Source organism: Oncorhynchus masou, chromosome 26, assembly GCF_036934945.1.
Source record: "Oncorhynchus masou masou isolate Uvic2021 chromosome 26, UVic_Omas_1.1, whole genome shotgun sequence".
Taxonomy (NCBI): domain Eukaryota; kingdom Metazoa; phylum Chordata; class Actinopteri; order Salmoniformes; family Salmonidae; genus Oncorhynchus; species Oncorhynchus masou.
In genome coordinates this window covers 10,692,585-10,709,597 of record NC_088237.1, presented here as the reverse complement: position 1 = coordinate 10,709,597, position 17,013 = coordinate 10,692,585, and the positions used below count along the sequence as shown (strand labels likewise).

The window sequence follows — 17,013 nt, the reverse complement described above, 5'->3', positions numbered from 1 at the left end:
TGACGCAAGGGTGTGAATACTTACGTAAATGAGATATTTCTGTATTTCATTTTCGATGCATTTGCATTATGGCGTATTGTGTGTAGATGGGTGAGAAGAAAAAACAACATGTGGAATAAGTATGAATACTTTTTGAAGGTACTGTATGTCAGAAAATGTCTACTGAAAGAGGGGAACTGACTAGCTATTTGAATTCCATTGATCATGATGTCCTACAAGAATCCCAAGAGTTGAGGTAAAAAAAATAAAGGACAGAAACGATCCTAATTGTACAATATACTTCACTTTTAGGAATCAATCGCTCATAGCCTAGAAGTAAAAGGCGTTGCTGGCTTGATGTTGGATCCTGGCATCACAGGGGGTGATCAGTGATCAGTGGGTGTACTGCTATACCTGGCCAGGGCTGAAATAGCCTGCTGTGACCATGCATGTGAGCTGGGTGCCAGGACACTTTGACTCGGAGACCGCTAGCTGCTCCTGGGTCAGTGTGAGTTTAATGACCAGACCTGATCCCTGCTAATCTTTTTCACGTGTGAAAATGGCAGGGAGGGAGTGGGGGAGAGAGAGGGTGCGCGGGGGGGGGGGGGGGATGGACGAAGAAAATAAAAAGTGAGGGAATGGGAGAAAGAAGTGAATAGAGTGAGCGAGAGTAAGAGAGCGACTGACGTTCAAACTCAGAGTCACAAGGTCACACAGTCCTACAAAGTGACATGACTCACCTGGTCTCTTTCACCCTGTCTCTCTGCAGTGCGGGGGAGGAGGTGGATTGAGCTGGGTCAGGAGCAGCAGAGGGCCTATGTGATGAGACTACTAGATGCTCTGGAGGTCACTGACCGGGACAAAAGGCTGAAGGTGGCCCGGGCCATCCTCTACCTGGCACAGGGTAATCATCATCATCATCATACTGTTGCCGCTTGCTATAGACCACCCTTTGCCCTCCCCCAGCTGTGCCCTCGACACCATATGTGAATTGATTGCCCCCCCCATCTATCATCTGAGCTCGTGCTACTAGGTGACCTAAACTGGTACATGCTTAACCCACCAGCCAATCCTACAATCTAAGCTTGATGCCCTCAATCTCACACAAATGATCAATGAACCTACCAGGTACAACCCCAAATTCGTAAACATGGGCACCCTCATAGATATCATCCTATCTAACGCGCCCTACAAATACACCTTTGCTGTTTTCAATCAAGATCTCAGCGATCACTGCCTCATTGCCTGTATGCGTAATGGGTCTGCGACCAAACGACCACCCCTCATCACTGTCAAACACTCCCTAAAACACTTCTGCGAGCAGGCTTTTCTAATCAACCTGGCCGGGGTATCCTGGAATGACATTGGCCTCATACCGTCAGTAGAGAAAAGTTCTGGGACACTGTAAAGTCTGTGGAGAATAAGATCACCTCCTCCTAGCTACCCACTGCTCTGAGGCAAGGAAACACTGTTACCACCAATAAAACCTCTATAATTGAGAATTTGAATAAGTGTTTCTCTACGGCTGGCCATGCTTTCCACCTGGCTACCCCTACCCCGGTCAACTGCCCGGGACCCTCCACAGCAACCCACCAAAGCCCCACCATTTCTCCTTCACCCAAATCCAGATAGCTGATGTTCTGAAAGAGCTGCAAAACCTGGTCCCCTACAAATCAGCCGTGCTAGACAATCTGGACCCTCTCTTTCTAAAATTATCTGCCGAAATTGTTGCAACCCCTATTACTAGCCTGTTCAACCTCTCTTTTGTATCGTCTGTGATTCCCAAAGATTGTAAATCTGCCGTAGTCTTCCCCCACTTCAAAGTGGGGACACTCTTGACCCAAACTGCTACAGACCTATATCTATCCTACCCTGTCTTTCTAAGGTCTTCGAATGCCAAGTTAACAAACAGATTACCAACCGTTTTGAATCCCACCGTACCTTCTCCGCTATGCAATCTGGTTTCAGAGCTGGTCATGGGTGCACCTCAGCCACGCTCAAGGTCCTAAACGAAATCAGAACCGCCATCAATAAGAGACATTACTGTGCAGCCATATTCATCGACCTGGCCAAGGCTTTCGACTCTGTCAATCACCACATTCTTATTGACAGACTTGACAGCCTGGGTTTCTCAAATGATTGCCCCGCCTGGTTTACCAACTACTTCTCTGATAGGTATTTGTAGTATTCTAAGTCAGGGCCATCCAGAGTATTGATGCTGGACGGGCGGGCAGTGATCGATTGAATAGCATGCATTTAGTTTTACTTGCATTTAAGAGCAGTTGGAGTCCACGGAAGGAGAGTTGTATGGCATTGAAGCTCGTCTGGAGGTCAGTTAACACAGTGTCCAAAGAGGGGCCAGAAGTATACAGAATGGTGTCGTCTGCGTAGAGGTGGATCAGAGAATCACCAGCAGCAAGAGCAACATCATTGATGTATACAGAGAAGAGTGGGCCCAAGAATTGAACCCTGTGGCACCCCCATAGAGACTGCCAGAGGTCTGGACAACAAGATTTGACACACTGAACTCTAGGTGTCTGGTTAGACTGTAAACTCTCCTTCCAGACTCACATTAAGCATTTCCAATCCAAAATTAAATATAGAATCTGCTTCCTTTATCACAACAAAGCATCCTTCACTCATGCTGCCAAACATACCCTCGTAAAACTGACCATCATACTGATCCTCTACTTCGGGGATGTCATATATAAAATAGCCTCCAACACTCTACTCAACAAATTGGATGCAGTCTATCACAGTGCCATCCATTTTGTCAAGAAAGACCCAAATACTACCCACCACTGCGACCTGTACACTCGTTGGTTGGCCCTCGCTTCATACTCATTGCCAAACCCACTGGCTACAGGTTATCTACAAGTCTCTGCTAGGTAAAGAAAGCCCCACCTTATCTCAGCTCACTGGTCACCATAGCAGCACCCACTCGTAGCACGCGCTCCAGCAGGTATATCTCACTGGTCACCCCCAAAGCCAATTCCTCCTTTGGTCGCCTTTCCTTCCAGTTCTCTGCTGCCAATGACTGGAACGAACTGCAATAATCACTGAAGCTGGAGACATATCTCCCTCACTAGCTTTAAGCACCAGCTGTCAGAGCAGCTCACAGATCACTGCACCTGTACATAGCCCATCTGTAAACAGCCCATCTATCTACCTCATCCCCATACTGTAATTATGTATTTATCTTGCTCTTTTGCACCCCAGTATCTCTACTTGCACATTCATCTTCTGCACATCTACCATTCCAGTGTTTAATTGCTATATTGTAATTACTTCGCCACCATGGCCTATTTATTGCCAGGCGAGGATCCCTTATCTTACCTCATTTGTACTCACTGTATATAGACTTTTTTGTTTTCTTTTTTCTACTGTATTATTGACTATGATTTGTTTATTCCATGTGTAACTCTGTGTTGTTGTTTGTGTCGCACTGCTTTGCTTTATCTTGGCCAGGCCACAGTCGTAAATGAGAACTTGTTCTCAAGTGGCCTACCTGGTTAAATAAAGGTGAAATAAAATAAAATAAATAAATCATCATCGCCGTCACTGCACACTACAAGATAATTTGCTTTGGTTGTAGCATATTGTTACATGCATCTAGGAGATTAAGTGAATATTTAAATATTTCCCTTCTGATTTCTCTGACTAACATTTTCTTACAAAACAGAGGACATGTACAGTATTTATGCTTGAGTCCTTTAAAATAAATATATATATATATATTTCACCGTTATTTAACCAGGTAGGCCAGTTGAGAACAAGTTCTCATTTACAACTGCGACCTGGCCAAGATAAAGCAAAGCAGTGCGACACAAACAACACAGAGTTACACAAACAAATGTACAGTCAATAATACAGTGGAAAATCTGTATTCAGTGTGTGCATCTCATATAAGGAGGTAAGGCAATAAATATGCCATAGTGGCGAAGCAATTACAATTGAGCAATTAACACTGGAGTGATAGATGTGCAATTAGAAACAATGTTGTGCAAAAGACCAGAAGAAAGCAAAGAACTAATATGGGGATGAGGTAGGTGGGTAGTTGGTTGGATGGATGGGCTATTTACAGATGGGCTGTGTACAGCTGCAGCGATCGGTAAGCTGCTCTGACAGCCGACGCATGATGTTATTGAGGGAGATATACGTCTCCAGCTTTAGTGATTTTTTTCTATTCGTTCCAGTCATTGGCAGGAGAATACTGGAAGGAAAGGCGGCCAAAGTAGGTGTTGGCTTTGGGGATGACCAGTGAAATATACAGTGCCTTGCGAAAGTATTCGGCCCCCTTGAACTTTGCGACCTTTTGCCACATTTCAGGCTTCAAACATAAAGATATAAAACTGTATTTTTTTGTGAAGAATCAACAACAAGTGGGACACAATCATGAAGTGGAACGACATTTATTGGATATTTCAAACTTTTTTAACAAATCAAAAACTAAAAAATTGGGCGTGCAAAATTATTCAGCACCTTTACTTTCAGTGCAGCAAACTCTCTCCAGAAGTTCAGTGAGGATCTCTGAATGATCCAATGTTGACCTAAATGACTAATGATGATAAATACAATCCACCTGTGTGTAATCAAGTCTCCGTATAAATGCAACTGCACTGTGATAGTCTCAGAGGTCAGTTAAAAGCGCAGAGAGCATCATGAAGAACAAGGAACACACCAGGCAGGTCCGAGATACTGTTGTGAAGAAGTTTAAAGCCGGATTTGGATACAAAAAGATTTCCCAAGGAGCACTGTGCAAGCGATAATATTGAAATGGAAGGAGTATCAGACCACTGCAAATCTACCAAGACCTGGCCGTCCCTCTAAATTATCAGCTCATACAAGGAGAAGACTGATCAGAGATGCAGCCAAGAGGCCCATGATCACTCTGGATGAACTGCAGAGATCTACAGCTGAGGTGGGAGACTCTGTCCATAGGACAACAATAAGTCGTATATTGCACAAATCTGGCCTTTATGGAAGAGTGGCAAGAAGAAAGCCATTTCTTAAAGATATCCATAAAAAGTGTCATTTAAAGTTTGCCACAAGCCAACTGGGAGACACACCAAACATGTGGAAGAAGGTGCTCTGGTCAGATGAAACCAAAATTGAACTTTTATGCAACAATGCAAAACGTTATGTTTGGCGTAAAAGCAACACAGCTCATCACCCTGACCACACCATCCCCACTGTCAAACATGGTGGTGGCAGCATCATGGTTTGGGCCTGCTTTTCTTCAGCAGGGACAGGGAAGATGGTTAAAATTGATGGGAAGATGGATGGAGCCAAATACAGGACCATTCTGGAAGAAAACCTGATGGAGTCTGCAAAAGACCTGAGACTGGGACGGAGATTTGTCTTCCAACAAGACAATGATCTAAAACATAAAGCAAAATCTACAATGGAATGGTTCAAAAATAAACATATCCAGGTGTTAGAATGGCCAAGTCAAAGTCCAGACCTGAATCAAATCGAGAATCTGTGGAAAGAACTGAAAACTGCTGTTCACAAATGCTCTCCATCCAACCTCACTGAGCTCGAGCTGTTTTGCAAGGAAGAATGGGAAAAAATTTCAGTCTCTCGATGTGCAAAACTGATAGAGACATACCCCAAGCGACTTACAGCTGTAATCGCAGCAAAAGGTGGCGCTACAAAGTATTAACTTCTTGAAACTCCCCATCCCGGATCCGGGTTTGTGACTAAAGCCTCAGGCTCATTAGCATAACGCAACGTTAACGATTTCTGAAAATCGCAAATAAAATGAAAATAATGCGTCTGCTCTCAAGCTTAGCCTTTTCTTAACAACACTGTCATCTCAGATTTTCAAAATATGCTTTTGAACCATAGAAATTGACTAATTTGTGTAAGAGTATGCAAAGCTAGCATAGCATTTTGAGTAGCATTTAGCACGCAACATTTTCACAAAAACCAGATAACCAAATAAATAAAATCATTTACCTTTGAAGAGCTTCTGATGTTTTCAATGAGGAGACTCTCAGTTACATACCAAATGCGCAGTTTTTCCTGAAAGCGTCTGTGTGTAGGAGAAATCGTTCCGTTTTCTACATTGCGTCTGGCTACCGAAACGAAACGAAAATTCAGTCACCTACAACGTAAAACTTTTTCCGGATTAACTACATAATATCGACCGAAACATGGCAAACGTTGTTTGGAATCAATCCTCAAGGTGTTTTTTCACATATCTCTTCATTGATATGCAATTCGTGGAAGCTTGCTTTCCTCTCTGTAACGCATGGAAAAATACTGGCAGGTGACTTTTGCGCACCAATTTCGGCGCAGGACACCGGGCGGACACCTGGTAAATGTGGTCTCTTATGGTCAATCTTCCAATGATCTGCCCACAAATACGTCACAATGCTGCAGACACCTTGGGGAAACGACAGAAAGGGTTGACTCACTCCTCTCGCATTCACAGCCATATAAGGAGACAATGGAAAACAGAGCCTCAAAAATCCTTGTCATTTCCTGGATGCCATCTCATCTTGGTTTTGCCTGAAGCTCACGTTCTAGGACACGCACAGAGAATATCTTGGTATTTCTGGACACGTCAGAGTGTTTTCTTTCGAATGGTATCAATTATATGCATAGTCGAGCATCTTTTTGTGACAAAATATCTTGTTTAAAACGGGAACGTTTTTCATCCAACAATGAAATAGCGCTCCCATAGATGTAAGAGGTTAACTTAAGGGGGCTGAATAATTTTGCACGCCCAATTTTTCAGTTTTTGTTTTGTTAAAAAAGTTTGAAATATCCAATAAATGTCGTTCCACTTCATGATTGTGTCCCACTTGTTGTTGATTCTTCACAAAAAAATACAGTTTTATATCTTTATGTTTGAAGCCTGAAATGTGGCAAAAGGTCGCAAAGTTCAAGGGGGCCGAATACTTTCGCAAGGCACTGTACCTGCTGGAGTGTGTGCTATGGGTGGGTGTTGCTATGGTGACCAGTGAGCTGAGATAAGGCGGAGCTTTTCCTAGCAAAGACTTATAGATGACCTGGAGCCAGTGGGTTTGGCGACGAATAAGTAGCGAGGACTAGCCAACGAGAGCATACAGGTTCGCAATGGTGGGTAGTATTTGGGGCTTTGGTGACAAAATGGCTGGCACTGTGATAGACTGCATCCAATTTGTTGAGTAGAGTGTTGGAGGCTATTTTGTAAATGACATCGCCGAAGTTAAGGATCGGCAGGATAGTTTTATTAGGGTATGTTTGGCAGCATGAGTGAAGGAGGCTTTGTTGCGGAATTGGAAGGATTTCATTTTGGATTGGAGATGCTTAATGTGAGTCTGGAAGGATAGTTTAGTCTAGCTAGCCAGACACCTAGGTATTTATAGTTGTCCACATATTCTAAGTCAGAGCCACCCAGAGCAGTATTGCTAGGTGGGCGGGTACGGGCAGCGATCAGTTGAAGAGCATGCATTTAGTTTTACTAGCGTTTAAGGGCAGTTTGAGGCCATGGAAGGAGTGTTGTGTGGCATTAAAGCTAGTTTGGAGGTTTGTTAACAGCGTCAAAAGAAGAGCCAGATATATACAGAATGGTGTCGTCTGCGTAGAGGTGGATCAAAGAATCACCTGCAGCAAGAGGGACCTCATTGATGTATACAGAGAAAAGTCAGCTCGAGAATTGAACCCTGTGGCATCCCCAGAGACTGCCAGAGGTCATGACAACAGTCCCTCCTATTTGACACATTGAACTCTGTCTGAGAAGTAGTTAGTGAAGCAGGCGAGACAGTCATTAGAGAAACCAAGGCTGTTGAGTCTGCCAATAAGAATACAGTGATTAATAGAGTCGAAAGCTTTGGCCAGGTCAATGAATACGGCTGCACCGTACTGTCTTTGTTATCGATTGTGGTTATGATGTTGTTTAGGACCTTGAGTGTGGCTGAGGTGCACACGTGACCAGCTCGGAAACCGGATTGCATAGCGGAGAAGGTACGGTGGGATTCAAGATGGTCGGTGATCTGTTTGTTAACTTGGCTTTCGAAGACTTAGAAAGGCAGGGCAGGATGGATATAGGTCTGTAACAGTTTGGGTCTAGAGTGTCTCCCCCTTGAAGAGGGGGATGACCGCGGCCGCTTTCCAATCTTTAGAAATCTCAGACGATACGAACGAGAGGTTGAACAGACAAGTAATAGGGGTTGCAACAATGGCAGCCTTATAATTTTAGAAAGAGAGGGTCCAGATTGTCTAGCCCAGCTGATTTGTAGGGGTCCAGATTCTGCAGCTCTTTCAGGACATCAGCTGTCTGGATTTGGGTGAAGGAGAAGCAGGGGGGGGGGAGTGTTGTGTGGTGAGGGAGCATCTGTTGAACCCTATGTGTGTCTGTTGTGTGGCGTTCCCCAGGGGTGTTTGATGAGTGTGACACGGACACGGACGTGATCCACTGGTCTCGCCACAACGTGTTCCTGCTGTATGACATGGGCGTCTTCACCGCTCTCCTGGAGCTGCTGAGCATGGAGATGGAGTGAGTAGGACAACATTGCTACAACCGCACCACAACATCACTGCAATGTCTCGTAATGACTGTGTTGTTATGTCTCTCAACAAGTGTTAGCCCCACTGTGGTTGGCGCTTACTTCCTCCTTTTTGAATTGTTTTTATTTCACCTTTATTTACCAGTTAGGCTAGTTGAGAACAAGTTCTCCTTTACAACTGCGACCTGGCCAAGATAAAGCAAAGTAGTGTGACACAGACAACAACAGAGAGTTACACAGGGAATAACGTGGAGTAAACAATAAACATGCCAATAACACAATAAACAAGTCAATGACTCAGTAGAAAAAGAGAAAGTCTATATACAGCGTGTGCAAAAGGCATGAGGAGGTAGGCAATAAATAGGCCATAGTAACGAAGAATTACAATTTAGCAGATTAACACTGGAGTGATAAATGAGCAGATGATGATGTGCAAGTAGAGATACTGGTGTGCAAAAGAGCAGCAAAGTAAATAAAAACAATATGGGGATGAGGTAGGTAGATTGGGTGGGCTATTTACAGATGGACTATGTAAGCTGCAGCGATCGGTTAGCTGCTCAGATAGCTGATGTTTAAAGTTGGTGAGCCTTGATTAATGGTCATTTACAGGGTAACAATTAAGTACCTTAATGTTACTGTTTTCGATTTAAAATTGGGAAAAATAAACAGAATTAGTTCCTTTAGCAAAGTACAATTTCTCAAGCAAGAATTTTGCTAGGACTGTCTGGGAGTGGTGTGAGTGGGGAGAGGAAAACTGAAAACTTGCTGTTGTTGGCAGAGATGCTTGGAACTGTTTCTTATTGGTTTATTAACTCATTTACCGTTTGGTGATGACACCAGGCAGGCCAAAACTCATCCCACCAAAACAAGCTGAAATTTCAGGTGGCCTTTTCAAACAACTCTTACACATTATTTAATTTTTTTCACAGTATTATTCCAACCTCATAGGTTGGAAATGTAGAGAAAACACAGGCAAATCATATGTTTGACTGCACTGGGCCTTTAATGCTACAGTGCTGGTACACAGTTGCATTCACTCTCACTAGTTGTTCGCTGGATGGAGTAGGGGAAGGGACACAGTGGGGGAAAGGGACAACAGTGGGGGAAAGGGACAACAGTGGGGGAAAGGGACACAGTGGGGGAAAGGGACACAGTGGGGGAAAGGGACACAGTGGGGAAAAGGACACAGTGGGGGAAAGAGACACAGTGGGGGAAAGGGACACAGTGGGGGAAAGGGACACAGTGGGGGAAAAGGACAACAGTGGGGGAAAGGGACACAGTGGGGGAAAGGGACACAGTGGGGAAAAGGACAGCAGTGGGGAAAGGGACACAGTGGGGGAAAAGGACAACAGGGGGAAAGAGACACAGTGGGGGAAAGGGACAGTGGGGGAAATGGACACAGTGGGGGAAATGGACACAGTGGGGGAAAGGGACACAGTGGGGGAAAGGGACACAGTGGGGGAAAAGGACAACAGTGGGGGAAAGAGACACAGTGGGGGAAAGGGACAACAGTGGGGGAAATGGACACAGTGGGTGAAAGGGACACAGTGGGTGAAAGGGACACAGTGGGTGAAAGGGACACAGTGGGGGAAATGGACACAGTGGGGGAAATGGACACAGTGGGGGAAATGGACACAGTGGGGGAAAGGGACACAGTGGGGGAAAGGGACAACAGGAGAAATCAGTAAAGTAGTGTACTGCTCTGTAGGTTTAGGCTTATTAGAACATCTTAGTAGCTACATTTTCAGAAACATTATTTAATTTTTTTCACAGTATTATTCCAACCTCATAGGTTGGAAATGTAGAGAAAACACAGGCAAATCATATGTTTGACTGCACTGGGCCTTTAATGCTACAGTGCTGGTACACAGTTGCATTCACTCTCACTAGTTGTTCACTGGATGGAGTAGGGGAAGGGACACAGTGGGGGAAAGGGACAACAGTGGGGGAAAGGGACAACAGTGGGGGAAAGGGACAACAGTGGGGGAAAGGGACACAGTGGGGGAAAGGGACAACAGTGGGGGAAAAGGACACAGTGGGGGAAATGGACACAGTGGGGGAAATGGACACAGTGGGGGAAAGGGACACAGTGGGGGAAAGGGACAACAGTGGGGGAAATGGACACAGTGGGGGAAAGGGACACAGTAGGGGAAGGGACACAGTGGGGGAAAGGGACAACAGTGGGGGAAAGGGACAACAGTGGGGGAAAGGGACAACAGTGGGGGACAACAGTGGGGGAAAGGGACACAGTGGGGGAAAGGGACACAGTGGGGGAAAGGGACACAGTGGGGAAAGGGACACAGTGGGGGAAAGGGACAACAGTGGGGGAAAGGGACAACAGTGGGGGAAAGGGACACAGTGGGGGAAAGGGACACAGTGGGGGAAAGGGACAACAGTGGGGGAAAGGGACAACAGTGGGGGAAAGGGAACACAGTGGGGGAAAGGGACACAGTGGGGGAAAGAGACACAGTGGGGGAAAGGGACACAGTGGGGGAAAGAGACACAGTGGGGGAAAGAGACACAGTGGGGGAAAGGGACACAGTGGGGGAAAGGGACACAGTGGGGGAAAGGGACACAGTGGGGGGGACACAGTGGGGGAAAGGGACACAGTGGGGGAAAGGGACACAGTGGGGGAAAGGGACACAGTGGGGGAAAGGGACACAGTGGGGGAAAGGGACACAGTGGGGGAAAGGGACACAGTGGGGGAAAGGGACACAGTGGGGGGGGAAAGGGACACAGTGGGGGAAAGGGACACAGTGGGGAAAGGGACAACAGTGGGGAAAGGGACAACAGTGGGGAAAAGGACAACAGTGGGGGAAAGGGACACAGTGGGGGAAAGGGACACAGTGGGGGAAAGGGACACAGTGGGGGAAAGGGACACAGTGGGGGAAAGGGACACAGTGGGGGGGAACAGTGGGGGAAAGGGACACAGTGGGGGAAAGGGACACAGTGGGGGAAAGGGACACAGTGGGGGAAAGGGACACAGTGGGGGAAAAGGACAACAGTGGGGGAAAGGGACACAGTGGGGGAAAAGGACACAGTGGGGGAAAGGGAAACAGTGGGGGAAAGGGACACAGTGGGGGAAAGGGACACAGTGGGGGAAAGGGACACAGTGGGGGAAAGGGACAACAGTGGGGGAAAGGGACAACAGTGGGGAAAAGGACAACAGTGGGGGAAAGGGACACAGTGGGGGAAAGGGACAACAGTGGGGGAAAGGGACACAGTGGGGGAAAGGGACACAGTGGGGGAAAGGGACACAGTGGGGGAAAGGGACAACAGTGGGGGAAAAGGACAACAGTGGGGGAAAGGGACACAGTGGGGGAAATGGACACAGTGGGGGAAATGGACACAGTGGGGGAAATGGACACAGTGGGGGAAATGGACACAGTGGGGGAAAGGGACACAGTGGGGGAAAGGGACAACAGGAGAAATCAGTAAAGTAGTGTACTGCTCTGTAGGTTTAGGCTTATTAGAACATCTTAGTAGCTACATTTTCAGAAACATACATGCAATGCATTGCAAAATGAATAGGAAATATAGTCAAGACGTTGACAAGGTTATAAATAATGATTTTTAATTGAAATAATAATTGTGTCCTTCAAACTTTGCTTTCGTCAAAGAATCCTCCATTTGCAGCAATTACAGCCTTGCAGACCTTTGGCATTCTAGTTGTCAATTTGTTGAGGTACTCTGAAGAGATTTCACCCCATGCTTCCTGAAGCACCTCCCACAAGTTGGATTGGCTTGATGGGCACTTCTTACGTACCATACGGTCAAGCTGCTCCCACAACAGCTCAATAGGGTTGAGATCCGGTGACTGTGCTGACCGCTCCATATAGACAGAATACCAGCTGACTGCTTCTTTCCTAAATAGTTATTGCATAGTTTGGAGCTGTGTTTTGGGTCATTGTCCTGTTGTAGGAGGAAACTGGCTCCAATTAAGCACCGTCCACAGGGTATGGCATGGCGTTGCAAAATGGAGTGATAGCCTTCCTTCTTCAAGATCCCGTTTACCCTCTGCAAATCTGCCACTTTACCACCACCAAAGCACCCCCAGACCATCGCATTGCCTCCACCAAATCAAATCAAATGAAATTTTATTTGTCACATACACATGGTTAGCAGATGTAAATGCGAGCGTAGCGAAATGCTTGTACTTCTAGTTCCGACCATGCAGTAATATCTAACAAGTAATCTAACAATTTCACAACAACTACACAAGTGTAAAGGAATTAATAAGAATATGTACATATAAATATATGGATGAGCAATGGCAGAATGACATAGGCAAGATGCAGTAGATGGTATAGAGTACAGTATATACACATATGAGATGAGTAATGTAGGGTATGTAAACATTATATAAAGTGGCATTGTTTAAAGTGGCTAGTGATACATTTATTACATCCAATTTTTAATTTTTAAAGTGGCTAGAGATTTTAGTCAGTATGTTGGCAGCAGCCACTCAATCTTAGTGATGGCTGTTTAACAGTCTGATGGCCCAGAGATAGAAGCTGTTTTTCAGTCTCTCGGTCCCAGCTTTGATGCACCTGTACTGACCTCGCCTTCTGGATGATAGCGGGGTTAACAGGCAGTGGCTCGGGTGGTTGTTGTCCTTGATGATCTTTTTGGCCTTCCTGTGATATCGGGGGGTGTAGGTGTCCTGGAGGGCAGGTAGATTGCCCCGGTGATGCATTGTGCACTACCCCCCGGTTGAGCCTTACGGTTGAGGGCGGAGCAATTTCCGTACCAGGCGGTGATACAGCCCGACAGGATGCTCTCATTTGTGCATCTGTAAACGTGTTCGAGTGTTTTTGGTGACAAGCCAAATTTCTTCAGCCTCTTGAGGTTGAAGAGGCGCTGCTGTGCCTTCTTCACCACGCTGTCTGTGTGGGTGGACAATTTCAGTTTGTCCGTGATGTGTACGCCAAGGAACTTAAAACTTTCCACCTTCTCCACTACTTGACAGATGACATCAAGCACTCCTGCAGCATTTAAAAAAAAAATCTCCGTCTCACGAATGTTCTTCTTTGTGATCCGAACACCTCAAACTTAGATTTGTCTGTCCATAACACTTTTTTCCAATCTTCCTCTGTCCACTATCTGTGTTCTTTTGCCCATCTTAATCTTTTATTTTTATTGGCCAGTCTGAGAAATGGCTTTTTCTTTGCAGCTCTGCCTAGAAGGCCAGCATCCCGAAGTTGCCTTTTCACTGTTGACGTTGAGACTGGTGTTTTGCTATTAATGAATGAAGCTGCCGGTTGAGGACTTGTGAGGTGTCTGTTTCTCAAACAAGACACTCTATTGTACTTGTCCTCTTGCTCAGTTGTGCACCGGGGCCTCCCACTCTATTCTGGTTAGGGCCAGTTTGTTCTGTTCTGTGAAGGGAGTAGTACACAGCATTGTACGAGATCTTCAGTTTCTTGGCAATTTCTTGCATGGAAAAGCCTTCATTTCTCAGAACAAGAATAGAGTTTCAGAAGAAAGTTCTTTTGAGCCTTAATCGAACCCACAAATGTTGATGCTCCAGATACTCAACTAGTCGAAAGAAGGCCAGTTTTATTGTTCTTTAATCAGGACAACAGTTTTCAGCTGTGCTAACATAATTACATTTACATTACATTTAAGACATTTAGCAGACGCTCTTATCCAGAGCGACTTACAAATTGGTGAATTCACCTTCTAACATCAGTGGAACAGCCACTTTACAATAGTGCATCTAAATCATTTAAGGGGGGGGGGTGAGAAGGATTACTTTATCCTATCCTAGGTATTCCTTGAAGAGGTGGGGTTTCAGGTGTCTCCGGAAGGTGGTGATTGACTCCGCTGTCCTGGCGTCGTGAGGGAGTTTGTTCCACCATTGGGGGGCCAGAGCAGCGAACAGTTTTGACTGGGCTGAGCGGGAACTGTGCTTCCTCAGTGGTAGGGAGGCGAGCAGGCCAGAGGTGGATGAACGCAGTGCCCTTGTTTGGGTGTAGGGCCTGATCAGAGCCTGGAGGTACTGCGGTGCCGTTCCCCTCACAGCTCCGTAGGCAAGCACCATGGTCTTGTAGCGGATGCGAGCTTCAACTGGAAGCCAGTGGAGAGAGCGGAGGAGCGGGGTGACGTGAGAGAACTTGGGAAGGTTGAACACCAGACGGGCTGCGGCGTTCTGGATGAGTTGTAGGGGTTTAATGGCACAGGCAGGGAGCCCAGCCAACAGCGAGTTGCAGTAATCCAGACGGGAGATGACAAGTGCCTGGATTAGGACCTGCGCCGCTTCCTGTGTGAGGCAGGGTCGTACTCTGCGGATGTTGTAGAGCATGAACCTACAGGAACGGGCCACCGCCTTGATGTTAGTTGAGAACGACAGGGTGTTGTCCAGGATCACGCCAAGGTTCTTAGCGCTCTGGGAGGAGGACACAATGGAGTTGTCAACCGTGATGGCGAGATCATTGAACGGGCAGTCCTTCCCCGGAAGGAAGAGCAGCTCCGTCTTGCCGAGGTTCAGCTTGAGGTGGTGATCCGTCATCCACACTGATATGTCTGCCAGACATGCAGAGATGCGATTCGCCACCTGGTCATCAGAAGTGGGAAAGGAGAAGATTAATTGTGTGTCGTCTGCATAGCAATGATAGGAGAGACCATGTGAGGTTATGACAGAGCCAAGTGACTTGGTGTATAGCGAGAATAGGAGAGGGCCTAGAACAGAGCCCTGGGGGACACCAGTGGTGAGAGCGCGTGGCGAGGAGACAGATTCTCGCCACGCCACCTGGTAGGAGCGACCTGTCAGGTAGGACGCAATCCAAGCGTGGGCCGCGCCGGAGATGCCCAACTCGGAGAGGGTGGAGAGGAGGATCTGATGGTTCACAGTATCGAAGGCAGCCGATAGGTCTAGAAGGATGAGAGCAGAGGAGAGAGAGTTATCTTTAGCAGTGCGGAGCGCCTCCGTGATACAGAGAAGAGCAGTCTCAGTTGAATGACTAGTCTTGAAACCTGACTGATTTGGATCAAGAAGGTCATTCTGAGAGAGATAGCGGGAGAGCTGGCCAAGGACGGCACGTTCAAGAGTTTTGGAGAGAAAAGAAAGAAGGGATACTGGTCTGTAGTTGTTGACATCGGAGGGATCGAGTGTAGGTTTTTTCAGAAGGGGTGCAACTCTCGCTCTCTTGAAGACGGAAGGGACGTAGCCAGCGGTCAGGGATGAGTTGATGAGCGAGGTGAGGTAAGGGAGAAGGTCTCCGGAAATGGTCTGGAGAAGAGAGGAGGGGATAGGGTCAAGCAGGCAGGTTGTTGGGCGGCCGGCCGTCACAAGAAGCGAGATTTCATCTGGAGAGAGAGGGGAGAAAGAGGTCAGAGCACAGGGTAGGGCAGTGTGAGCAGAACCAGCGGTGTCGTTTGACTTAGCAAACGAGGATCGGATGTCGTCGACCTTCTTTTCAAAATGGTTGACGAAGTCATCTGCAGAGAGGGAGGAGGGGGGGGAGGGGGAGGAGGATTCAGGAGGGAGGAGAAGGTGGCAAAGAGCTTCCTAGGGTTAGAGGCAGATGCTTGGAATTTAGAGTGGTAGAAAGTGGCTTTAGCAGCAGAGACAGAGGAGGAAAATGTAGAGAGGAGGGAGTGAAAGGATGCCAGGTCCGCAGGGAGGCGAGTTTTCCTCCATTTCCGCTCGGCTGCCCGGAGCACTGTTCTGTGAGCTCGCAGTGAGTCGTCGAGCCACGGAGCGGGAGGGGAGGACCGAGCCGGCCTGGAGGATAGGGGACATAGAGAGTCAAAGGATGCAGAAAGGGAAGAGAGGAGGGTTGAGGAGGCAGAATCAGGAGATAGGTTGGAGAAGGTATGAGCAGAGGGAAGAGATGATAGGATGGAAGAGGAGAGAGTAGCGGGGGAGAGAGAGCGAAGGTTGGGACGGCGCGATACCATCCGAGTAGGGGCAGTGTGGGAAGTGTTGGATGAGAGCGAGAGGGAAAAGGATACAAGGTAGTGGTCGGAGACTTGGAGGGAGTTGCAATGAGGTTAGTGGAAGAACAGCATCTAGTAAAGATGAGGTCGGCGTATTGCCTGCCTTGTGAGTAGGGGGGGAAGGTGAGAGGGTGAGGTCAAAAGAGGAGAGGAGTGGAAAGAAGGAGGCAGAGAGGAATGAGTCAAAGGTAGACGTGGGGAGGTTAAAGTCGCCCAGGACTGTGAGAGGTGAGCCGTCCTCAGGAAAGGAGCTTATCAAGGCATCAAACTCATTGATGAACTCTCCGAGGGAACCTGGAGGGCGATAAATGATAAGGATGTTAAGCTTGAAAGGGCTGGTAACTGTGACAGCATGGAATTCAAAGGAGGTGATAGACAGATGGGTAAGGGGAGAAAGAGAGAATGACCACTTGGGAGAGATGAGGATCCCGGTGCCACCACCCGCTGGCCAGAAGCTCTCGGGGTGTGCGAGAACACGTGGGCGGACGAAGAGAGAGCAGTAGGAGTAGCAGTGTTATCTGTGGTGATCCATGTTTCCGTCAGTGCCAAGAAGTCGAGGGACTGGAGGGAGGCATAGGCTGAGATGAACTCTGCC

General features: G+C 47.2%; 1 protein-coding gene across 3 annotated transcripts in view; it reads left to right on the top strand.

Moving 5' to 3' along the window:
• Positions 1-17,013, top strand: part of strip2 (striatin interacting protein 2) — a 44,498-nt gene that overhangs the window by 7,546 nt on the left and 19,939 nt on the right. For all 3 annotated transcript variants that reach the window (XM_064938370.1, XM_064938369.1, XM_064938368.1), the window contains exons 4-5: positions 749-883; positions 8,347-8,467. In XM_064938370.1, the coding sequence (XP_064794442.1) occupies positions 749-883; positions 8,347-8,467 (256 nt within the window). The remainder of the gene's footprint in view (positions 1-748; positions 884-8,346; positions 8,468-17,013) is intronic.